We start from the raw sequence: 24,381 nt of genomic DNA, 5'->3' as shown, positions 1-24,381 counted from the left end.
GCAAAGCATTGTTTTAAAGGTGGGATAAAGGGACGTGGTCCTAAGTGTGGACTGTTTCGTTGTACATCTGCCATATTGTCGGCCTGTCCTTGGTGTATGCACTGCTTGGATAAATAAACGACTGAAGTGTGTGAATGGTCCGCAAAAAAGTAAACGCCTCAAATTGGCTTAGTCACCTTACCCGATAGTGACCTCAAGGACGGAAACTATTTCTCATATGGAAGTATCGAGTACGCATATACAGCTCACAGATGACATCAGCGTGACGTCAGCTGATGTGATGTCAAAGGATGCGCTGATCACGGAGGCATTGTAAAGCAAGGTTAGGTGCACTAGTCTTTCGGAGGGGTGTGGAGGAGGATGAATAAATACATCGACTGGGGGGACAAAGTGACAAGCTTTCGTCTTCTAGTCGTTTACGGCAAGTATTTTAAAGACAGTGTGTTTGTTTCCTATAATTTGTGCATAATAATAAGCTGCATAGAATGGCCGCTATTCTTTAGTACCTTAAAGATAATTCTAGGTGGGACTCATATGTTCTTTTCGTTGAACAATCGTCTCCCCACGTTTTCACCTCTCTTATTTTTTGTTTCTTTGAAGGGGTTAAAGCAACCTAATGCCACCCCGCTGACGCTTTCGAATGGGACGGTATCATGATGTATGCCTACTCTTTTTTTTTTGTCCCGATGTGCCTTATTTTACCCTAAGCAATGTGTTCACGTATAAGAACAACGTCCTGAATGAAAGAGAGACTGTCGTAACGGCTGAAGGTAAACTCATGCATGAAACGCCTTCTAGCCCTCCTGTTGCAGAAAGTCATGTGATCATCGGCGTCCGGAAAAGTAGATCATCTTAGAGCGAACACAAAAATACTGCCGAGAGCTTTATGTACTCACACAATAGCAACGAATAATTCATTATTTAATCAAAAATTTATTTCTGTTGCATAAAAATTGTTCACAATTTACTCTGTTGCGGTACGTAACTTTTATAAAATGCAAAGAGAGCTTGCGAAATATTGCACTTCCGTTTTTACTTTGTTTTCCATTTGTGGCGCTCAATCGTTGATTCTCTTTAGGCTTTTCTAGTTCATATAAAAAGAAATGTCTTATTTAGTTCAGTGACCTATCCTACGAACTGTGATGATTACTACGTGCCCATGTACATCTGGGCTTCACAATATCGTTGGGCTTCACTGAAGGTCGATTCACTTATGTTAGTTGTGTACTCACCTAGGCGGTAGCACAGGTACGAAAGCAATGCTATGAAACCTCTGCGTGAACAGAACCAGCTTTGCAAGATTGCTTTTAGGTATACTCATAAGGCCACCCACCGTCTGCATTAGCATATGACCACATCATTGAATTGTGCCTTGTGCCATTCACGTTTACTACAGGAGCAAAGAATACGTCCTAGAGATTATTCAATCTGCAAAGCCTTAGGGTACGTTGTTTAAAATAAGTAAAGTAACGTTCTTCAGTCTGACAAAAGAGAACAGTAAATGCTGTTTGCGATAGCTTAATGCTCAGACCATGAAAGCTTACGTTTATCTAGAACAAGGAAAACCAGAGAATTCGCATCCTCCATTGCAAGTATCCGGATGCACAAAGAATGGTTGCGTGTAGGTGGTTGTGGGTAGCTCGAATGTCGCAAACGCGATACACTTAGGCGGTGACTCGAACAGAAAGTTTACGTGCTAGACTAGGAGAGGACATTTTCGTTGGCGAAAATAATATGCCTATGTTCATCTATTGTAAACCCAAAAGCAATAAAAGTATTTCCAGTTTTTTATTCTTTTCGAAGACACCAATATTTTCGCTGAAAATTAAGTGGAATACATTGGAAATGTGCACCGCCACTTCTTTCCTTGCTCTGCTAAACGAGAATTTTGAACTTACCAAATGTTGGATAGAATATATGTACATATACTATCCTTGTTTTCCAATTTTCATATCCTAACGACGCAGTGGAAAGGGATAGCCGTCGCCAAGGCGCCGTTTATGTCCAATCTCTGCGTTTCATTTGTCCCTGGTCTAAAACGTTCTTGAAAAAAAAAGCTCCTCGAGGCGCTATTTGACCGCGGTTAGCTGGGCGTGCAGATAATTTCTGTAACCTTAAGAAATCGTAACACAACTGTATGGATTAATGGACAAAGATGGATAACAGATATTGTGGACAAACGTGTACCTCTCATATACGCTGTACAGCGTCGTAAACGGGAAGGTATACTTCTTCAAAGCCGGGATCACTCATGAAAATGATACCCTATTCCTCTGCAGCTGGAATTTCATGTCAGTTATTTCCATAAATTGAGGAGGAACTAGAACGGTTAGCAAAGGCTGCTGATGTCGCTGTGTCGACATGCTGCGCGTTCATCTTCAATGTCTTTCATACTGTACGCCAGGCGTAATATGAGCCGGCTGGCCATGTGATTTTCATGCATCATTAACATGAAAAAAAATGCCCCCCCCCCCCTAGCCGTATGATACACTGCAAATTTCGTCGAAAGACGATAGTCTACCGTGTGGAGAGAGTGAACAAAACATTTATTTGATGTTCTGCGCAAGAAAATTGGTGAATGGTATTCTGAATGCGCTGCGTTAGAGTGCCTAAAGCGTGCAGCGGAGGCTAACGAGCGCATCAAGTTACATCAGACGTGAGACATGAGCGCTATCTGGCAGTTATCTTAGAAAACGAAGCGCGCGGCGTGCGCGCCTGTCTCGGAGGCGATGAGATGTAGAACGCAAGGTGACGGGTAGGTGCCACCACCGTGTCGTCCTAGCAAAGCGTTGGAAACACTTGCATTTTTACGCAAACGTTGCGTCATCAGCCCAGCGTAATAAGCACTGTACACGGTCCTTACAATTACTTGTGTAGGCATTTTTTAGTAAAAAGGCACACACAAAAAATATACGCGTGTTTATGGTGCCTCTGATATGCGCAATAATTGCTTTCTAATTGACAATCGCACAAGTGTAGATGCTAGAGCAATATTGGTGGGCGCGGCAGATGGGGTCGGCAGTTTGGGGTATCGTTTGGTGCCGTTTGGGCATTGTTAAGGGCGGACAAACATGTAGACAGACCAAATTGTTTTCGTTGAAGGTCCTTAAGATAGACTATCGTCTTTAAAAGCCGCCCACATCTTCCCACGGGGGAACTCGAGTAAATGCGTCGGAGAGGAGGGGCGATGGGAATATCGCGTGACCGTTACATAATTGGATATGGTTTAGGAATGCTTAATTGTTATTTGGTATTTATTATTTTTATTGAATGAAGGAAAAGCGTTGCCATCAACGAGTGGTGGGACGCTTGTGCTGAGTTGTGTCCCATTACTGGTTGAAGGTACTGCTGATTTCATCACATCTACTCGAGTCAAGCAAAGCGTCAAGTAAAGCGAAAGCCGAGAAAAGGCACCCTTGACTGAATTCTGAGAAAGAGAACGGTTAATGAAAGAGGAAGAGATAAAAAAGACGCTATTTTCTGCCTCTCGTCGCGGGGGCATTTCAGCGTTCGAGGGAGAGAAGTACGCGAGAGACGTCCGCCCCCCACTGCGCATGCTCGGCTGGCTGAACGCCCGATGGAAGACACCAGCGACAGTTTTGCTGGTGTCTTCCTAGGACGGCACTAGACGCGAGCATGCGCAGGGAGAAGGGGGGGGGGGGGGGTGGACGGCGTCGCTGACGCTGAAGTGCGACATTGTACGATTAAGAAATGCATTAAAAATTGTTTTCTTTTAGCCATATTTGTCGCATGGATGGGTGAACGCGCAAAAGTGACTGCACTCTTTAATCTAGGAATGATCTTTAACGTATTTTGAAGTGCGAGGATTATCGTTAGTTTGAAAAGAAAATGTGGGGAAAAGTAATGTTGTATGAACAGGAATAACTGCAACCTGAAAATACGCGCGAAATGATAGTCTTCGCCACTCAAGTACCATAAAAGTGATTTTTATTGCGAAATTCTTAAAGGGACACTAAATAAAAACAATGACTGCACTCCGAGAACTGGAATGTCATAAGTTTGACTAACTTTATACTTCACGTAGTTCAATGTAATATAAATTTTGAAATTCGCGCTGAAACCTCCGCATGCGATGTCATCAACAGCAAAATGTATTTTTCATTTTCGCTACATTGTTTCGATGAAATCTTTTGAAACTTCGTATGCTAAAAGTATGTGGCACCCACAGGTGACAATATGTTTAATTTTCACTGATTAAAAATTACGTGGGACCCCTTAGACACGGTCAAAGCCTCTGACGCCATGGTGTTTCGTGCGGTAGTCTTAAAGGGCGTCTCCACTGCTTATATTTTTTTCGTCCGTTTTCTGTTTTACCAAGCGTGGCGTCGAAGTAAGAGTGATGTTTTTGGAATCGTGGAATGTTACTTTACTATAAGCGAAAAATCGCTGTTATCTGTTGTGTCCAGTCAAGGTCGCCTCTTCAAGTTTAGAAACATCGCCTTCCAGCGCTACCTGCGACTTCACTTCTTGGTGGCCTGCACTCGAGAAAACAAAAGAAAAAGTATATATTTTTTATTAAGAAGTGTCGGTCACTTCAAGAGCCCGCTGGGATGTCCACACGTAATGGACTTCGGCTTTGAAAGTATCAGACAAATGAATAAGAGAGAAACACTGTGAATTTTTAAAAAGATATTATGCATGAAGAAAAATCGCAACATTATTATTCCGACTCACTATCGCGGGTGTGAGATGTACACGAATACAGCGATCATTTACTAAAACCCTCACGTAGTGGGCTTTAGAAGATTCTTCTTTTGTGTAGCGAAGCAACAGCGAGAAAACACCGGATCGAATGCGTAGCCAACTGCCGTATATATTTAAGTGATAACTGAAGGAAAGATATAACTTTGGAATCAGTCCTTGAATCCATAATAACGCCCGAGAATAGCCCGATCAGAAGCCAAGCTGTTCTTGTGGTACGTTCTCGACTGCTTTCGCGTCCTACACTTCGATCGCGTTCAGCGTTTTCTGTAAAGAAAACCAACGCACTCGGTCATCGACAAGAAATTTATCCACAATACATGCCATAGACGGTTTGTTTGGGCATCGCTAGTGAATCAAGCAGTGCGGAGATACTAAGAGAAGGCCGCCCGAAGCGCTTGACCGATCAAGGAGATGGCGCACCTGAAGCACTTTACTCGAAATGCCATGAAAACCATCCTCGACAAAAGCTCCCGGAACCGCACTTTCATGAAACCTTATCATAGCGGAGGTATAATTGAAGCAGTCGCTCGGGTTTTCCAGAACACGCCACGTTTGCAGCGAACGTGTAGAGAACTAAACTAAGCGAGGAACTCAACGCGAGTGTGCCTGTGTTCGAATGCAAGTTTTCTGGTGTTGTATTATTATACAGTAGTTTCTTAGCGCAAGGAAAAAAAATGGACAGAGAAAAACGTGACACCAACAGGTGCTAACTCGCAACAATATTTATTCCGAAAAGAGGTAAAACATATATAAAGAACATCGCTTTACAATCATCATGAACAATGGAAATGCACATATCTTTACGTAGATTAGCTAGCTTTTAGCTGGCAAGGACAATCGACCGTTGAGAAATAAAGCTATCTGCCAGCTTATATATCCGATCAATCGCTTTAGTCTCGCTTACTTCGTGTGTCCGTTGAAATCTTCTGGTACTCAGTACTGAACCCTCATGAAAAATCGGCTCGCACATGATAGGGATGCTGTCACTTGCACTTTCAGCTGAATTACTGCAATGCCTGGAGTGAACATCGAGGAACCTACCCTTTTTTCTTTCACGTTGTGAAGGCGTTTCTTTAAACGTTCATTAACGCACCGCCCACTCTGACCCACATAATTCTTGCCACACGTCAACGGAAGCTTGCACGCAGCTACGTCATTGCACCCTTTAACCCTTTTTTATGCATCTTTTCGCATTCAGGCTTCTCCGATATGGCAGGTCATGTCAGTCTGCACAAACACTGTTATTTTTGGAAGCAGAAAACACTTCTTTTATGTTCGCAAGTTGTCCTTTTTTAGTTCGTCGGATAACCCGTGGATATGCGGTATACCGTGGCTTTCTCGTATCTGCTGGGAACTGGCTGCCGGGATTCTTTTTTGACGAGTTAAACTTAAGAAGGCCATCCGCTACACCGACACGCATTAGCGTAGACTACACCCGCGGACCGAACACGGCGAATTGGTTTGTTGAAACTTTCGCTCATGAGCTCCCCACATGACTTGCGTAGCTGGCACTGAGCAAGCTACTTTTCGCTGTTCCCCTCTTCAACAACTTTGACTGTGTCGACTGGTACGGAAGCAGTGGCTTGTTGGGAGCGAGGGTCGTACTTCCTATGAATGCTTTCGTCATGTAATGAAAGCTTGACGTAGAAAGCGAATACTACCGTAAACCGGCGACTCATGGTTTACATTGATCAAGCACTGATCAAGTGAGTCAGCACTGCACGTCAAAAAAAAAAAAAATCATGCAACCATCATTCATATACCTACACTTTCTTTTAATGAGGAAATCTGGGAGCAGATCACACTTGTTTTTGTTTTTTTTTCAAAGTTCATGAAGGTGACACTTTCAAAGCGGTCAGTACAAGCAGACCAGAATGCGGTAGGGAATAGAACAGATCTGAAATGCCTGTAGAAAAAGCATTATTATACTTCTGGGATGACGATCTCGGGTAATTCACAACAGCGTCAAAGTTTTTTACAAGTGACGGATCCTCAACTAGTGACACGTTTAGCATTTATTTTAAAAAAATGGCAAGCCACTTTTGCCAGATGCTGTTTCCGACACAATGGCTCGTATATGTGCGTATACCTTGAGTGTTTTTACGCTGAAGAAGACGTCAAGGCAAACACATTTATTAGCACCTATATCTTTAAGAATAATGTCTTAACGAAGCCGCTAAAATGGCTTCCTAGCTCCCGCTTCTTTTTGTTAGAAATGGCCAAACTTTTACTTGATTTAGGAAGTTTCTTGACAGCATCACCTCTTTTGCTTTGATGGCAACATGGCACAAAACTGCAGAACAAACCTGTTTGTCAGCGGGTGGGACTCAGAAGTGATTTTCCTCTAAAAACATGTAGCTACACGTTTTACAGATACCTGTGGTATTGGTGAATTGTTCAAGTTCAAAACGTCGACATCATTCGACAAACATCGCACTGCGTCCCCCGGTGGAGGACGCAGTGAAACAATGCGTAACAATGTCAAAGAAAAAGAAGAGGGAGGGGAGGGGTTCCTTGGTGCACTTTGCGGGAATTGCAGTGATTCAGGTGCCAGTGCAAGAGACAATGACCATGCCATGTTTGTGCCGATTTTTTGTGAGTGCATGTTCAGATGTTAGTATCGGAAGATGACAGCTGACCCGCAAGTAATTGAGGCTCAAACTATTGATGGAATATATACGCTGATAGATAACTGTATTTCTGAACCGTCGATTGTCTTTTCCAGTTAGGAGTTAGCTTATCTACGCAAAGATATGTGAATTCGATAAGTGCGTGCAACCATGATGATTCTAAATCAATGTTGCCTATATATGTGGTTAGCTTTTTCTGGAATAAATATTGTTGCACGTTAGTGCCTGTGTGTGTCATGCGTTTTTTGTCGGTGTTTTATGTGCGCTAAAAATTGCTGTATGAAATATCAACACGCCCGAAATTCTACGTTCTTAGTGTACCATGCACAGAGTCATATTTGCGTGTATTGGGGAGACTGGTAGCGTAGGCAGGCGTTCAAGCAACTCCAACAATAAATTGTGTCAAAGAAGTAGCATGCCAAGAAGCCTTCGGCGAAGCACGTCTGTCGTTGAATTATTAAAATCGAATTGGATCTATTATAGCTAGCTTACTGTGGAGACTATGGGAAATATATAACCTGTACTTCGGTTGATATTGTGGAGTATTTTGTAGAAAAATTCTTATCGGAATGAAATATGCACTGCCATTTCTGTTGTCTTCGACGGTTTCAATTTCGACAGAGGTGAAAATGCTGTAGGCCCGTGTGCTCAGATTCGGGTGCACGGTAAATAACTCAGGTGGTCGAAATTTATGGAGCCCTTCACTATATACGGCGTCTCTCGTTATCATATGGTGGTTTTGGGACGTTAAATCCAACAAATCAATGATTTGTGTTGTATCTTATGTTACAAATAAAAAGAACTTATATTCAAGGGCTCATTTTTTTTCTGGTTAGACTCGTTGCTGAAAATTGCTGAAAACTAAGAGAAAGCGATAACAAGGAGAGCATAGGAGATTTTATTATAGAATAATTGTAATGTAAATGTGAAGTAATAAAAGTGGACGCAAAGGTAACTTCAAAAGAAAGATAGGGGTTTCTGCTAGCAGCAAGTTTCGTCCACTTTTCTTACTTGACAATTTTATTACAGTAACTATACAAATACCAGTCACTCTACTTTCCTTGGCATCACTGTCTGTTAGTTTTCATATTTGTTGTGTGTTACGTGGTATATATAATTAATTATGCTCCTCAGATGCTGTCAAGCTGTTACGTAGGGTTCGTCGCCTTGGGTCTCACGTTACGACTCATAAAAGGGGGCATAAATTTAGTAAGATGTACACAATGACAGCCGTGAAGACTTTGTGAAGCGTCGTATGTTAACGGAACTGTAAGTTTTTAAAGCGAATGTTTCGCAGTTACTTGGAATGCTATAAACAAAACGAATGTCATTACATTGGTGCATACTTTTTTCATTTATCCGCGCGTGAAACGAAAAAAAAAAAGACCCTTGGCGCGCTTGAAATTGCTGGATATGCAAAAGACCACATAATGTTCGGTGCTCGTGGCCTGATTGATTTTGGCTTTAACAGTGTTGACATTTGTGGGGTGCGGGGGTGCTCCCAGCAAGGAGTGTACCGGTTGGCAGTGATTGCTCACGCCTCGAGTGTGCTTTGGTAAACGTCCCTCCTTCCGCCATTTCTGAGTTCCTACTTGACCCCCTAGCCTTGTCAACGATGGCAGACAAGTGACTCGGCGCGACGAGAATGCACGGCGGGAATCCTGCTGCTTGTCCCGTGATGTCTGAAAACAGAACGACACCCGGAAATGAAACGCGTGACGGGTTCGAAGCCGCAAGGGGAAAGGACAAATAGACGAAATTGACGCAACAGAAATACAGTTCAAGGATTGCCTGCCACGGGCATGAAGTGCGCGTAATGGAACTAGAAATGACGTCTCGAATAGGGCCCACGAGCGCATAAACGGTGTGTCAGTTGAAATTCGTTCCGATCTCTCTGTCTGTGTGTGTGTGTGTGTGTGTGTGTGTGTGTGTGTGTGTGTGTGTGTGTGTGTGTGTGTGTGTGTGTGTGTGTGTGTGTGTGTGTGTGTGTGTGTGTGTGTGTGTGTGTGTGTGTGTGTGTGTGTGTGTGTGTGTGTGTGTGTGTGTGTGTGTGTGTGTGTGTGTGTGTGTGTGTGTGTGTGTGTGTGTGTGTGTGTGTGTGTGTGTGTGTGTGTGTGTGTGTGTGTGTGTGTGTGTGTGTGTGTGTGTGTGTGTGTGTGTGTGTGTGTGTGTGTGTGTGTGTGTGTGTGTGTGTGTGTGTGTGTGTGTGCGCGCGCGCGCGCGCGCGCGCGCGCGCGCGTGCAGGGTACGTTACGTCAAGCGACCGCGTTGTCACACAGACGAGAAAAAAAGCGCACTTTCATTAGGCGCTGATATTGAATATGTCGCCCGTGGCTCTTCGGTGTGCTTGTTATGCAAGTGCGACGTGCTGCGAGGTGATGAGTGAAACAGTTTTGAGCGGTGGGAAGTTTCTATGTAGTTACGTTAGTTGACGTCGTCGTGAGTAAGCGGTTGTGTTGAACACATAGCGCCGGCCGCATTGCGCGTTTCTTGCGCTGTATTTGTAAAATGCAGGGCGCCGTAATTCGTTTTAGGGGCGAAGCTCCAGAAGGTGGGTGTTGTTGCCTCTTCTCTAGTAGTAGTAGTAGTAGTAGTAGTAGTAGTAGTAGTAGTAGTAGTAGTAGTAGTAGTAGTAGTAGTAGTAGTAGTAGTAGTAGTAGTAGTGGTGGTGTAGCCACCTATAGTTTATGAAATGCTGAATAGATGGCGTTGTGTGTACATATCCTTTAGAGTAACTGTAAAAGCTACCAATGGGTAGCAGAGTAGCGCATTTCTTATTTTTAAACGCTGCTTGCAACCATGCATTGCGGAAAAGCTGGTGCACAGGCCGCAGCGCCAAAAGCGTTCACCCTCCTTCTGGAATCTATCAAGTGACCATTGTGTGCTCTGTAGCTCGTTAGCTACAAACTGGTGCTTTTATTTGCTTTAGATTCATCTCCTTTATTATAAGTATTGGCGGGGATTCGGCCCCAATTCCGAAAAACATACTGGATTATTCAATGCTGTAGGCTTAGTAGAACGCTTCTTGAATCTTGGAGGACCTATATTTTGTGTATTCGCTTATCTTTCGTAGCTGGCACCACTCGACCATGGGGCAGCGGCGGTGCATGTTATTCGGGATTACACTACGCCTTTGCGCTTTGCGTTAGCAAACACTAAAAAATCCTTTGAAGTCCCGTGGAACAATCCCTAAAGAAGGTGTTTCGTTTTTATTTGCCTGTAGTGGACACGCCAGGCATGTCGACTGGAATTGGCGACAGGCTTAAGAAAGTAACTTGCAAAAACAGAGCGCGGCTTGGCCGCGTAACTATGCTTGCTAACGAGACAATATGGCTCAGCCAAGGGAGGGACATACCCGTAGAGCGAAAGGGCGTAAAGATAGGACGCGATGATGGTGTGCCGTCTGGATTTTGTTGGTAATCGTAAAAAAAGATTGGAATATTACTTTGTTACTTTTAACTGACAAGTTTATCTTATCTTTTGCTCTCAAATAGCGTTTAAGAACAAATAACAACTAAGGATATTGTTCGTATAAATTATTGCTGTGCATAAAATGAAATAGTTCTCAAAAGGACAAAAGCGTTTTCATATGGCGGCTGGCATTCCGCATACGAGACGACACCATCATCGCCTGCTTCTTCGTCATGCCTTCCCCCGCTCGCTGCAGAGGCCCTTTTTCTCAATTTCTCCCGTTCTCTTGTAGTACATTGCAGCAAACTACTTACTACAAGGTCATGAGTATCTTGCATACTTACTTTAGTAAGTTGTGATGCCGCATACAGGCCGAGCGAAATAACAACGCTAATCACACAAGCTTGCAGCAGTAAACCGTTTCATTGTGAGTCAATCTATCGGTGTTTACATAAACGAAAGGTCACGTAACTAACATTTTAGCATGTACAGCATTGAACAATATGCCTGCATGGGCTTTCATGCGCAAACAAGGTACGTACTACGCATGGCCCAAACGCCTGCAGATGCGCGTAGCACAGAAGCTGTCCAGCGGTGGCTGATATATCCATCGCTGATTGATTTGATTTGGGGGGTTCAACGTCCCAAAACCACCATATGATTATGAGAGACGCCGTAGTGGAGGGCTCCGGAAATTTCGACCACCTGGGGTTCTTTAACGTGCACCCAAATCTGAGCATACGAGCCTACAACATTTCCGCCTCCATCGGAAATGCAGCCGCCGCTGCCGGGATTCGAACCCGCGACCTGCGGGTCAGCAGCCGAGTACCTTAGCCACTAGACCACCGCGGCGGGGCTATCCATCGCACTCTACGAAACCTTCGCTGATGTAAGTAAAGGTATACCGCTTACGTTCCTGCACCTGTGTAGTTCAAGATTTCACAACACTTCACTGACCGTATTTGGTCAACTTTCTGTAATTGGTATCAACATATCAGCGTGCCTTTCACGAGCAGTGCGGCGCGACTGTTTGTTTTCTGGTCGGCACTGCCACCTAAAGTGAGTCACTTTTCAATTTCCTACTCGTTCGTTATACACATGCTTCTTAAAGCGTAAAATTAAATGAAAAATGGGTTTTGTGCTTACAGTTATCAAGTCTTACAAATAAAATAGGCGAAAAAAAAAAAAGGCTTTGCTCGGTTTCGTTTACCTACGCCGGCAGTGCGCTGTCGTCATTTTGATGGTGGCGACACCTCATGGCGTGGTCGCAAAGCTCGCAACATGAAACTTGCTTAGCTGAGCTATGTGCTGCTCTGCTCCCGTATGAAGCATATACAGATACTCTACTATGCTCGCCCCGCCACAGTGGTTTAGTGGCCAAGGTACTCGGTTGCTGGCCCGCAGGTCGCGGGATCGAATCCTGGATGCAGCGGCTGCATTTCCTATGGAGGCAGAAATGCTATAGTCCCCTGTGCTCAGATTATGGCGCACGTTAAAGAACCCCAGGTGGTCTAAATTTCCGGAGCTCTCCACTACGGCGTCTCTCATAATCATATAGTGGTTTTGGGACGTTAAACCGCAGATATAAATCAAATGACGTCTATTATCCTTGGGAGCATATCACTTGATGGCGTTATGGTTCTCGTATAGTGGATGATTTCGTATAATTGACGGATTGACAGACAGACAGATGGATGAATGGACGCTTCACCCCACTTATCATCATTCACCCCCTAGATATGCGGTGACTTTTTTTTTTTGTTCTCGCTCTTTTGGAGAACTGTAGTTTACGACAAGGTAAAGACGACGTGCTTCCTGTTTTTACAGCCAGAAGCAATGTTCGCCTAGTGTACATTGTCCTTTTGTAGTGTTTGAATAATCATAAATACAAACGCAATCAAGATGACGTAATAGTGCCCATGTTGCGGGCATTGTTATAAGCTGGATCATGGAAGGCGTAAATCCGGCCCCGCCAGAACTAGTTATCTTTTTGGAGCCATTTTATTTCCAAGGTTTCCTGTGGCAGGACACAGCCAACGAGTCGTATGCAGCGCTGTCTTGAACGATTGGATAAGATTTATCCTTCGAACTAACTAAATTACGAACTGTTTGAGTGAATGGTCGTGGTGTTTGGAAAGTGGGAGCCTTCTCTAGGTCGCATGTGTGAGTCTTAGTAAATGTGCGCTATTGTTTTGCATGCGTTACTAAGATGCGTATTGGTGGTGGCACCTACCGGTCAAGTTTTCTCTTTCTAAATTAATATTATTGGTACATTTTTTTTATTTCATAATGAGACACAAGTCAGCAACATCCATTCGAAGTCTTTCCTGTTTGGTGGCATGTCATATTGTTTTGGTTAAGAGCATGCTGACGGCGAAATTTGACACTAGCGCATTTCCTTACCGTCTAATTGGACGTTGTATTCTGTGATCATGCTGTACCAATGATGGCAAGTTTTTGAATAGAACATGTTTCTTCGCTCACGAGCCTTTGGGAAGAGCTTGGATCCCAGGGCTCGAATCTGGAGGGTCGTATGAATTGCTAACCTCAATAATGGATTCATTAAAGACGCTTTTGCCTTTTAGGAATGCGCATGAGTCCCTCATGCATCAAATTTTCCAAAATGTCCACCCTTTCTTTAATTTGATTCTTTTATTGTTTGAAACTTAACAACCACTGTATCAAATGAACTTCCGGCCTATAATCCAGTATGTTTGCTCAGTTTGGGATCCGTGTATCCGTGGTTCAAACAAGACATGAAGGCGCTAGAAAGGGCACAAAATTTAGCCTTAAGGTTTGTTACTCTAACTATAGATGACAATTTAACATACCCCCTTGCAAAATCAAGTTTCGGGTGGAAAACTCGGGAAAAGCCGAGGAAAAAGTTTAGATTCAAAATGTTTCATAGCACATTTCATTACAAAAAAGGTATAGATACAGATAAGTACACATTTCGATCACATTACAATTTCAACACGACTTGATCATTCTAACAAAGTTACAGAATACACGTGCAGAACTGAGTCGTTTAGGAACACATTTTCCCCCGCACAATTTTCATCTTACTAATGATTTTGCCATATTCACCTCTACCTCTGCCTTCTACTTCTTGTTATAATGTTTTGTGCCCTTTCATTTTGTTGTCATTATTAATTCTTGAGTGTATATCCCGATTCTCGGCACATTTCATGCAACAAAACCTGTAAATACGCATTTAATAGTAATTGTGTATTGTGTAACTTCCATCCCCCCTCCGTAATTTTTTTGGCGCTGTGGGTACTCTGATAAATAAAAAAAATTATGGATCGTTCTCTGGCTGAGATAAAAGAGAAAAAAAAAGCAATGAAAAGTGAAGGGTGAGAATACCAGCCGATGCGCATCGAATTCCTTCAGCCGTTTCGTTTTTCTCACCACCGAAAATTTAGGGACCTTTCGCATTAACCTGAAGGAAGTGCACAGATGGTTCTTTGTTTTTTTTCAGTTCTGTTTCTTTTTTCACTCGTTTTCTTTTCTAGTTTTTTTGTGTCACCCCTTCTTCTATTTGGATTTATTTTTCTCTGTGTATATGTTTCTCTTACCTGCTCATCCTATTTTTTCTGCCTAATATATGCTTTTGTTGTTCTGTCTTTCTATGAATCTTTCTTTTTTTTTATATGCTCATACGCGATTTACCGGGGCTTCTAAAGCACTTTATATCACCACCAAGGCGCTCGAAGAACAGGAGGAAGAAGACTTCTCTTTGGCGCTCAATATGCTTCAGGTGGTTATGCCATACGTCATTTTTCCTGCGTAACACCAAGCTACGACGTCATAAGATGATGGCATGCGACAATCCTAAAGTGATCCGTACTTCAAAGATGGCACCGGTAACTCGACTACGTGGCAGTCAAGCGCACCGGTACAGTTGCAGCCATCGTAGCGCTGGCAAATACGTACTACGGAACTTACGTATACGTAAAGATCAAGGGGCTTTACGCATACGGTGTTCGTGGCTCCGCGTGGCGGCTTACGAGAGCATAACCGTCGTTCTTTGCTACCGCCGACGAGTACACAAAGCCTCGCGCGAGCACGGATTCACACTCGCCGAGTGACGCCGCCGAGGCGAAGAGGGCGCGTCCGGAAGGGCAGAAGCAAAAGTGAAATGTGTTACGTGAACCGCAAGGCGTGACCCCGGAAAGAGCTCGCCCACCTCTGCTGCCACCTCGCTCACTTCGCTGCAAAGCCGGCGACGCCTCCTTGAAACGTGCGGAAAAGCGTGCCCGATCCTATATTCAAAGGGGCTGGTAATCATTGCATCCGACTCTCTTGCGGTCAGCGCGGCAGTCTCGACAGCCCCCCTTCGATCTCGGGCCGAACCGAGCACGCGCCTAATGCGAAAATTGCCGAAGCGAACTCGCGTTTTCCGGCGGTAATGTCGCGGCCGCTTATTTCCAGCTTCGGAAGCGATGCATGGCAGCGCCGTAGTTCTGTGCAGTAATAGACGTTCGCGCCACTTGAAGTATACCTGGCTTTCTGAGGGAAGAGGGAAGCAACGCTTATGGTGCTGCACTCAGCTGTCTCACGGACGGGTGCACACCTTTCCTAGAGGGGCTTTGTGCTTTTCTATAGAACACCCTTTCTGCCTGACAAGTCGCCGAGATGAGCTGAGGATAGTGGTGAGAGTTTTTTGTATATTTATTGCCTCTTTTTCTTTTACCCGACATTGTTTGGCAGTGGTGGCCGCGTTTAGGCAGCGTTCGCCTCGACGGTTACCGCATACCTCTGCATGGAATGTTTGTTGAGGCCTGACCCCGTTGTTAAAAACGGGAAGGAAAGCACGAAGAGGCGGGGCGGTGTCAGATAGCGTCGAATAGACTCCCGTTGATGCTTGCTAAAGGTAAACAAAGATCCTGAGAAGATATAGAGAAATAAATAAATCAAACCGCGAGTAGCGGAGTAATCGGCTCATCTACGAGAACACCGCTAACAATACAGAGACCCGCCGAAGTTAATGAAGGAATATTTTCGGTTGTAAAAACGACCATAAGTATTCGCTGCAAGTGAACAGCGAATGATGAATCCAAATATGAACTGGAGTACCCTTGCCCAGGCACAAATATTTTCGTTCGTGAGAAATGAGTAAGTAGTGTTGTGAGCCATATTTTGTCTTCGGATGTGTGCAACAACATAGGGTGCAGAACATCACTGAAAAATTTGCAACAAGAGTATAACCACCTAAAGGCCGTTTCACATGACACAAAAAGTAGTGATTTTCAGGCTGCGAATTCGCTCGCAGCGAAAAAAAAAAAAAGGCAGTTCGCTCCCGCTGCAGCGGTCCGCGGCGAGCTTCCAACATGTTAGAAATTTTCGCTCTGAACGCAGCGACGGGAGCGATTTTTTGTCGGGACCCGTCGAAATGGGACTGGTCTGGCCAAGCCGTTGAAATAGAGTCGACGTGTTTGCTTTGATTATAGCTGATGCTGTGCTGTGCATTTTAATATTATTTCAGACTGGAAAGTATTCTTAAATGACGAAACAAGGGGGCCCTTCGTTACCGTTCACGGTAACTTCATGATATCATATTGCACATCTTATTACATTACATTCGTGTCTGTCACAATGAGCGGTGACGAGAACTTGCGAAAATCGCGGACCGTTCGAGGTCTATGTGAAACGAAACCGCCATTAGCGACGGTTTCGAACAGAGCAATTGGAGTGAACAGGACGAATTTTTTTTCGCTGCAATCGTGGCTTATGAAACAGCCTTAAATGGTCCCTCACCAGGCTCAAAATAAATAAAAAAATGAGCGCAATATTCTTTCCTGATATTTCTTCTCATTGCGGACTTCTGTGACGCAGACAGTACTTCGTGCGATATCTATAGTATACCTGCTCTGTATTGGTCCAAATACTCGAAATGTCAAACGTGATTTGTCTTCAGCATTACTTTTCCATGCAGCCGCCAATCCGTTCTTTCTTGTATCGCATCAATATCATGCATGATCAAGTGATCACACTTCATTTTGTGTGTTTCCAACTGCGCAAGCGGTCATAACAGCGTGTATTCGAGAGGTGCTAGCTCTCTTGCGCTTACTTCTGACATTGTTCACGTGCTTTTAAGAAGTAAGGAGCGAGGAGGATGCATCGCGTTGAGTGAATTGTTATGAAAGAGAGGAGAAAACAAGCCCCTCGTCTTTTAACGTGGGGTGGCGAGGGACCCTTTTGATAGGGCGGAATTTCAGCATAGACCTACGTGCAATGTCTTGAACAGCACGATAAAAAATAAAAAAGGGTCGATGTTTTCTCACACGCTGACACGAATTTACATCATTGAACTTTAGTTATCCAGACGGCCGGAAGCGCCGTCGCTATAGCGTAATGTCTGGCCCACATCCCAGGAAAAAGAGAGCAGTTCCTCCCTTTCATATCCCCCTTTAACTTCTCTCTCGGGCAAGACGTTGAGTTTGCAAGTGTACTATAGAGTATTACCGCAATGCAAGAGTGATGCGGAGATGGCAGACCCGGCTGCATAGCATCGCGGGGAAGCTTATGCGGAGGTGACTATTCCTGCAGAGGTGCGACAATCCCGTTTGTGTCCGATATGAATCAAGACTACATCAATCTTTGCTGTATAGTCGACACAACTGTCGAAGCACATTACGACTCGAGTGGCGAGCATTCAAGCAAGCAAACCTCGGGTAGTCATGGTATCGCTCCTCTGACCATGGGCCACCAAGCGCCACTTGGCAGAACAGCTGGGCGCTCACACCGACTTTCTCGGTGGTGGGCTACGTTTTGAAGGACAATGCGACGCAGCCCTCTTTCAGGATTCGAACCCGCCAGGGATTGAATCGATACTCAGCAACGATTACTTTACAACGTCACAGTTGTAGCGGGAAAGACAGAGTTATGCCATTGCATACAGCTGGTAATTACGTTAATACATTATTTATTAAGAAAACGTTTGTAGTTAAAAGGCTGCTTTCTTCACAGAAGTAGGATACGGACGAAGATATTTCCCAGTCGAAGTGTTCCAGATAAGCAAAAGACGTGGTGACCCAGGTTCTACTTCGTTGTTTAAATCACAAGACATACAAGATGACTTCTGAATTACCCCGTCTTTCTTAGCCAGCGCATGACGATCGTTCAAACGTGCAAAAGGCATTACGACCTGGTAGAGCATCCTCACATGGTCCGCACAGGATATTGCAATATATTCGTAGGTTTTGCGGCCTGTCAATCATCACACATATACATGTTGTCCACGCTCTTGAGCACCAACACTTATAGTGTATTCTAATTGAGTTGCACTACCTGTACATGTTGGTTTCAGTTCACCGGAGTAGGATGTAGTAATTTCTTCGTTACTGAGATGTATTTGCTTAATTATAAAAACCACCAGGCCTGCGCGGAACATGAAGCGCAGTCACAGCGAATGCTGGAAGGCCGTTTAAAAGTGTTTTAAGCGCTTTTATGGTAACTACTACAAGCGCACTTGCACGGTACCCACTACGCCATTATAATTTTGTGTAGTACGTAGACATTCACTATTCCATCCTTCATTATTATTCTGACCAGCGTATCTATAGTACTCACTACTTCCAAGGAATTTTGTGCAATTTTTGATGCTACATGTGGCGGACGATGATGAAGTGTTAGTACTTAAGTTTTTGTAATGGCTTGGAGTATTCAATGACTCACTCGTTCTGGGATTCGCATTTAGTGATTCCTGACCGTTTTTTTTTTTGCTGTTCTGAAAGGCGTTAATACTTCTATTAACGCAATTTGTTTCCCGACATCCTGCTTGCCTAAGACCAGTTTGCAGTGGAGTTTCAAAGCACCGACATGACCTTGTGGTAGAATACTGAGCTGGCACGCAGAGTACCCGGGTTGGATGCCCTTTGTGTACTTGGTGGTTTTTATTTATTGAGTTTTTTCTTATTTTTTGTGCCATAGTGGTTACGCACTCCGGCGGTGGCGGACAACTACGGTGCACGTGACCGTTGTTGTGATCTTATAACAGCTTTCGCTGTAATAAGAACTGTTAGCCCACTGCATATAGCAATCGCCCAATAACGTAATAGTCATCATGGTACACTTAGACATGCTGAATGCATATGTAACAACGCAATTTTGACATAAGTACTCATTGCAGAGCAGTTTTTCTCGGAGGTATGAAAATGGGCGAGAAAGCTGGAGAGGACAGACAGTTACACTGTAACATGCGTCAGGAAACATCAGCTTGAAATTCCCCATAATGTTGCCAACAATACAGAAAGAATGCAAGAAAACTGTTTGCCCTGTTGCTTCCGCTGCCATTCCCGGTAGAAGGAGTGCGTCGCCTGGATATGACAATGTCACGCTGTAGAAAAGTCCGGTTCTATAGAAAGCGTTTCAGATACCTGGCGGGGTGGCTACGCTGCAACGGGATCAATATTCGTAGAGGTAACAGCTGCATACTCTGCCTTGGATTCATGAAAAAAAAAGTCCATGAAGGCAGGCATATATAGCAGGAGAAAGCCAACATCATCCTCCATTAGACATCGTACAGCGAACTATGTCGTATGTCAATTATTTGTGAAAATGGTGCATACAATTACGCGTGTGACTGGTGCACCATTGAGTACTGCATGTCTGTACGCTCACCGGCAATGCGTTGTCCACCTGTGACCTAACTAATATAGACGCTGAATGGGAGGTATGTGCACTCTTTGATGCGAATGCACGCTAAAGAACATCAGATGGTCGAAATTTAAGGCACCCTTCACTACGGCGTCTTTCTTAATCATGTAGTGATATCGAAATGTAAAACTCGAGATATTAAGGCGAAAAGCTTACGTGCCTCGTCGGACAAGAAATTTGACCGTCGGCGGCGACCGTCCCGTGGCGTCGAGAGTGAGTGGTGGAAAAAGTATTACTTACGCAAGGGCGTCACGGATCGCAAAAATTTGTGAAGTCTTCACGACGTTCCATAGTCTGGTGTGATGGGACGTAACGCCACTGGCTAATTTTGTTGCCGGTCCGACAAACATCAAACGGCCACAGGCAACGTACAGGGACAGGAGAGCTCGTCCTAGATCCTTCGTACACCCTCAATCCGAACGTTGAGCTTAAGCGGCTCCACTATTAAAAAAGAAAAAGCCTCACATGTTCTCTTAACCAGCGTTTTGTTTAGTTACATTAGATTGGATCTATATGAGTTGACTGTCAAGCTCACTTCGTATATCAACGCCGTCACTACGCACGAGCCTTGTTGTCGTCATCTAATGGCCGCACTGCAAGAAACTTGGTTACTTAGCAAGTGCATGTTTACTACAATTTTTATTGCTATTAAAAGTGGTAGCTTTGCTTCGTAAAACATTCGAATATGCTGCTATCACATTCATTGAGTCGCCTTTTTGGCGCAACTGACTTTTTCCACAGACATGAGTTTCTTACTGTCACACGTAGGTGGCGTTTTTATTTTTTTTCATGCATATATATATACCATTGCTACATTACTGTTTTAATATTTTATTTGAATACCATTGCTACGTTACTGTTTTAATATTTTACTTGCTATGGTGATACTGTAAAAAATGTACATTTTTGGTAGTTGGTACTTCTGTCCTCTAGTAGTTCCAGCTGTTGCTAGAATTTCGAGTTTACCATTGTACGTGTACTTGCTATATGCGGTTTTTGATGGCGTTCATTGAACCACACTTCTTGTAGGTACTGCCTTGTATACTCTGGTCGTTGACTACCGTCAAGCTGCACACGCACCTTTTATTCAAACACAACCATCCAGCATGTACACAACGGAAACATAAAAAAATGAATGGAATATACTGAATACAACCGTAAATGCGGTCGCACACTGTAAGCTCATGAACGACTGCAACACGTGCCACACCCGTGCTTCGCGCACAACAACGAGCCCTAAAGCTTGGTGCTGCGTCTGCTCCTTTCTGTATCATTGATTGATTGATTTGTGGGGTTTAACGTCTCGAAACCGCCATATGATTATGAGGGACGCCGTGGTGGAGGGCTCCGGAAATTTCGACCACCTGGGGTTCTTTAACGTGCACCCAAATCAGAGCGCACTGGCCTACAACATTTCCGCCTCCATTGGAAATGCAGCCGCCGCAGCTAGGATTCGAACCCGCGACCTGCGGGTCAGCAGCCGAGTACCTTAGCCACTAGACCACCACGGCGGGGCTCCTTTCTGTATCATGGCATCGAGAAAATGCGTACTGTGGTTGGGTGCCTCCACCGCACAGCCAACCCTTCCGGCACTAGGCAATCATTTCCTGATCTTGACCATGCTGTCCGTGTTGCTTCCGATCTTATAGCAAAGCTGCTGTAAGGAATCTGCTTCAAGGCACTCAGTACGCGATGTTACATAAAGCGAATTTACGTGAAGAACTTTCGACGACACCTGCTACGCCGAAGGCGATATAGATAAAGACCAACAGGCACAGCACATCTGAGGAGGGAAGCAGGAATTCTGACTTTGCCTGTGTTTCAGTAAAAGCAGGGGTGAATCTGTTGTTTTTCAGCGCACGAAAAACAGGGACAAATAAAGGTGTGCGACAAAAAATGACGTACCAACACGCCCGAAACGCTACGTTACCAAGCAAAAGTGAAGACCGCATTGAGCACCTGATGAGATCGCAAACGGCGTCCTTGTTTACTTCGAAAAGAAAACGCTGGCATTGTGCATAAATGTAATGCTCATTCGCATCGTCTTTTGCTCGCAGGATCTGCTGAGCATACAAGTCCCGTCATAACCCGCCTGTATTTGAGTTCAGAGCCTTTAAAATATTCATCCAATGCCCTAGTATGCGTTTTTAACACTATATTACAAATCGACGAAGTCAGAATTGTTGCTAGGTGTTTTCAGACTGTGATTCTTATTGCGGACCTGACCGCAGTTACACCGCAAAAAAGGGCGTGTTGCGTACGGAATTGTAAAACCCATCTTGTAAAATATTTTACAAGTCGCTCGGAATCCGAAGCGCCTACACAAGCCATTCATTTTCAGCCAGAGAGCAGTGAAGTATCTTTGCGGTTTTACAGAGATATGATGGATGGTGGGTGGGGAAGAGGGAGCATCTGATGAATAAACTGAATGAATTGTTCGTGTTTTTACGAATACTATTAAGGGCAGCGTTTCTCAGCCTCAGGCTCTCTCCCTTGAGGACTGCAGGCTACGCATGGGGCTTGAGTAGTTCAGCGAGAAAAATAAAACTTAACTGGTACGTCGACACGCCAAAAAAAAAAAAAAGACCGATAACACTAGATTTGACAGAGGAGCTTGTCATATGAGTCATTTGTAATATTGTACCTCTATCTTGCTGTTTTAAAGTACGGGATGGCGAACATTGGAGTTTATTACGCAGAAAAAACGAACATGTTTATAGGGTATCAATGCGAAAAAAATGCGAAAATAGCGAACATTTTTTTTACTTCACTCATGGCCATGAATTATCAATACAGAAACGAATCTTTGGGCACAAAATATATTCTGTCTGGATATGGCCTCTTTGCCACCGTTCAAAATTTCATTTTAAAAAGAAAAGAAAAAGAGCACTTGATCTGTTTTGATTTTCTTCCCAATCTGCGGGGCCACACGAGGCCCTGCGTGGAGCTGAGTGAGACATTGTTGGAAAGAATTCATCCCTACTGTTTCTACCGCATAAAAATTTTAAACTCACTCTGTGGGCCCGCACGCAGCCTTGGTAAAGCATTACTTGCACTCCACGCATTGAATTCATTCTGAACTCTGCACTGTGTTGCTCCAAAACTTTTTTGCACAAACCGTCTTTCTTAGTGCTAATGTTTGAACGTATGCACTTCAATGAGTTATTTATTAATTGGAGACTACACATGTACTGGTGCATCTTTTTTGTCTCTGTTTGCCGTTTCGATGCAGAACTGCATAGGTATTTTGCGGCTTGCAGCTTCATTAACCGTGCTTTAAAACTCTTCTGGATTTAGATGTTCGAGTGCTTGTTTTATTTATTTTTTTAATTTTGGTATTGATGAAATTGTATTAAAAGTTGATATCAAAACGCGTTAGTGAAGAGCTTGGGAGATTCTTCAGTTTCTTATGCACCAATCGGGAGCATTCTTGTGAACACAGAACAACCTTGACGCAGCGCGAATGAAGCGAGTCATGTGCTGAACAGCTGTGTGGGCTTTTTAGGTCGTTTTCCTCTAAAGAAGCTCTATATAAATTCATCTTGTACTTCAAAATTTTCCTAAATAAGAAAGGGAACATAATGAGTGCAAGATAGTAAGTAGGTCAAATAGTATAAGACACTCTCTAAGGCAATTGAATGCCCTTTTGTCACATTTTGCTCCTCTGACATGCGAAAATTTTTAAAAATTCCAGTTAGTCAATGGACACCAAACAAACTAACCTTTGGGGATTTGTAGCTTGTAGTTCATAGTAACAAAATAAATATTTACAATACTGTATTGACGCAAGGATAGCTTCATGCACGAATCCTAAAGTTTGGCCAAGCAGAACTTTGTACTCTTTGACGGGTCACGTACACACTGACACGAGTAGCGTAACTTTTTTCGGAGGGAACGCTGAGTGCAATCATCAACTTTTACTCATGAAAAACTATACAAAAAGCAGCACTTATTGCTGGAAAAGAGAAACAAAGAAGACTAGTTTCTGTATTAGCTACAGAGGCTGGCAAAGTCCAAATGTCCTGGAAATGCTGTAGGCCCGTGTGCTCAGATTCGGGTGCACGTTAAAGAACACCAGGTGGTGAAAATTTCCGGAGCCCTAAACTACGGCGTCTCTCATAATCATATGGTGGCTTTGGGATGCTAAACCGCATAATATTAACCATAAATAAAAATAAAAGTATCGCATTTTGCCCCGTGTCTCATTTTGCTCTACCATACCGACATTCAGCGGCTCTGTCCATGAAGCTTCGCTTTTCAGAGTCAACTGTGAAATGTAAATAAAGGCTGTCATAAGGTGACCTGTAAAGAACGTCTATTCCCCGAGTAATTAACGTCTGAGTTAATGTGAACACATTAACCCAAGAAGAAAGCCAATGGAGGTCATTACGGTACACAGTTCATTGCACAATTTGATTGAGAGTTTACTAGTGAAAAATGATCCATGTTTCTGTCATTCTGTGTACGTAAATACGTGAAGTACCTAGTTGTTGCTAAAAACATTCCTTTTTTTCATTGCAGGTCGTATGGGTAGGCGCTGTCACAGCCATATTTTTCGCCACCTACTGCACATACAAATACGAAGAGAAGCACTTCTACTTACGTGAAATGCTCGGGGTGAGTTTTTTATACTGCTTCGTGCATATGATAGCACAAAGTGAGCTCAAAACCAACTGAAAATACAAGACAGGCGCTTCTGAAAGGCAGTTTTAAAGGCGTCATTCAAATGCATTACAAAATAAAAATGTCAATCGCTTCAAGTTGATAGATGCTCTCGTCTGCAAATAAATGTATTTGACATTAACTCAAAAAAGAGTAAACTAGAAGTCAGAGTTATTAGGCGAAATTAATAAACGTGGATACACTTGCTAAAGTAAAGTTACTGTGCGTTTTATACGCTTGCATTACCGCTATGTGACCTCTACATGAGTTATCTTGTTCACTTCGAACTCTG

General features: G+C 43.7%; 1 protein-coding gene across 2 annotated transcripts in view; it reads left to right on the top strand.

Moving 5' to 3' along the window:
• The window catches only part of LOC119174110 (NADPH oxidase 4), a 261,285-nt gene that overhangs the window by 126,188 nt on the left and 110,716 nt on the right, over positions 1 to 24,381 (top strand). For both annotated transcript variants that reach the window (XM_037424916.2, XM_075896203.1), the window contains exon 2: positions 23,949 to 24,044. In XM_037424916.2, the coding sequence (XP_037280813.2) occupies positions 23,949 to 24,044 (96 nt within the window). The remainder of the gene's footprint in view (positions 1 to 23,948; positions 24,045 to 24,381) is intronic.

This window comes from Rhipicephalus microplus, chromosome 5 (genome assembly GCF_043290135.1).
Source record: "Rhipicephalus microplus isolate Deutch F79 chromosome 5, USDA_Rmic, whole genome shotgun sequence".
Lineage (NCBI taxonomy): Eukaryota > Metazoa > Arthropoda > Arachnida > Ixodida > Ixodidae > Rhipicephalus > Rhipicephalus microplus.
Note: the sequence above shows the minus strand (reverse complement) of the source record. Positions and strands in the feature narration are given on the sequence as shown.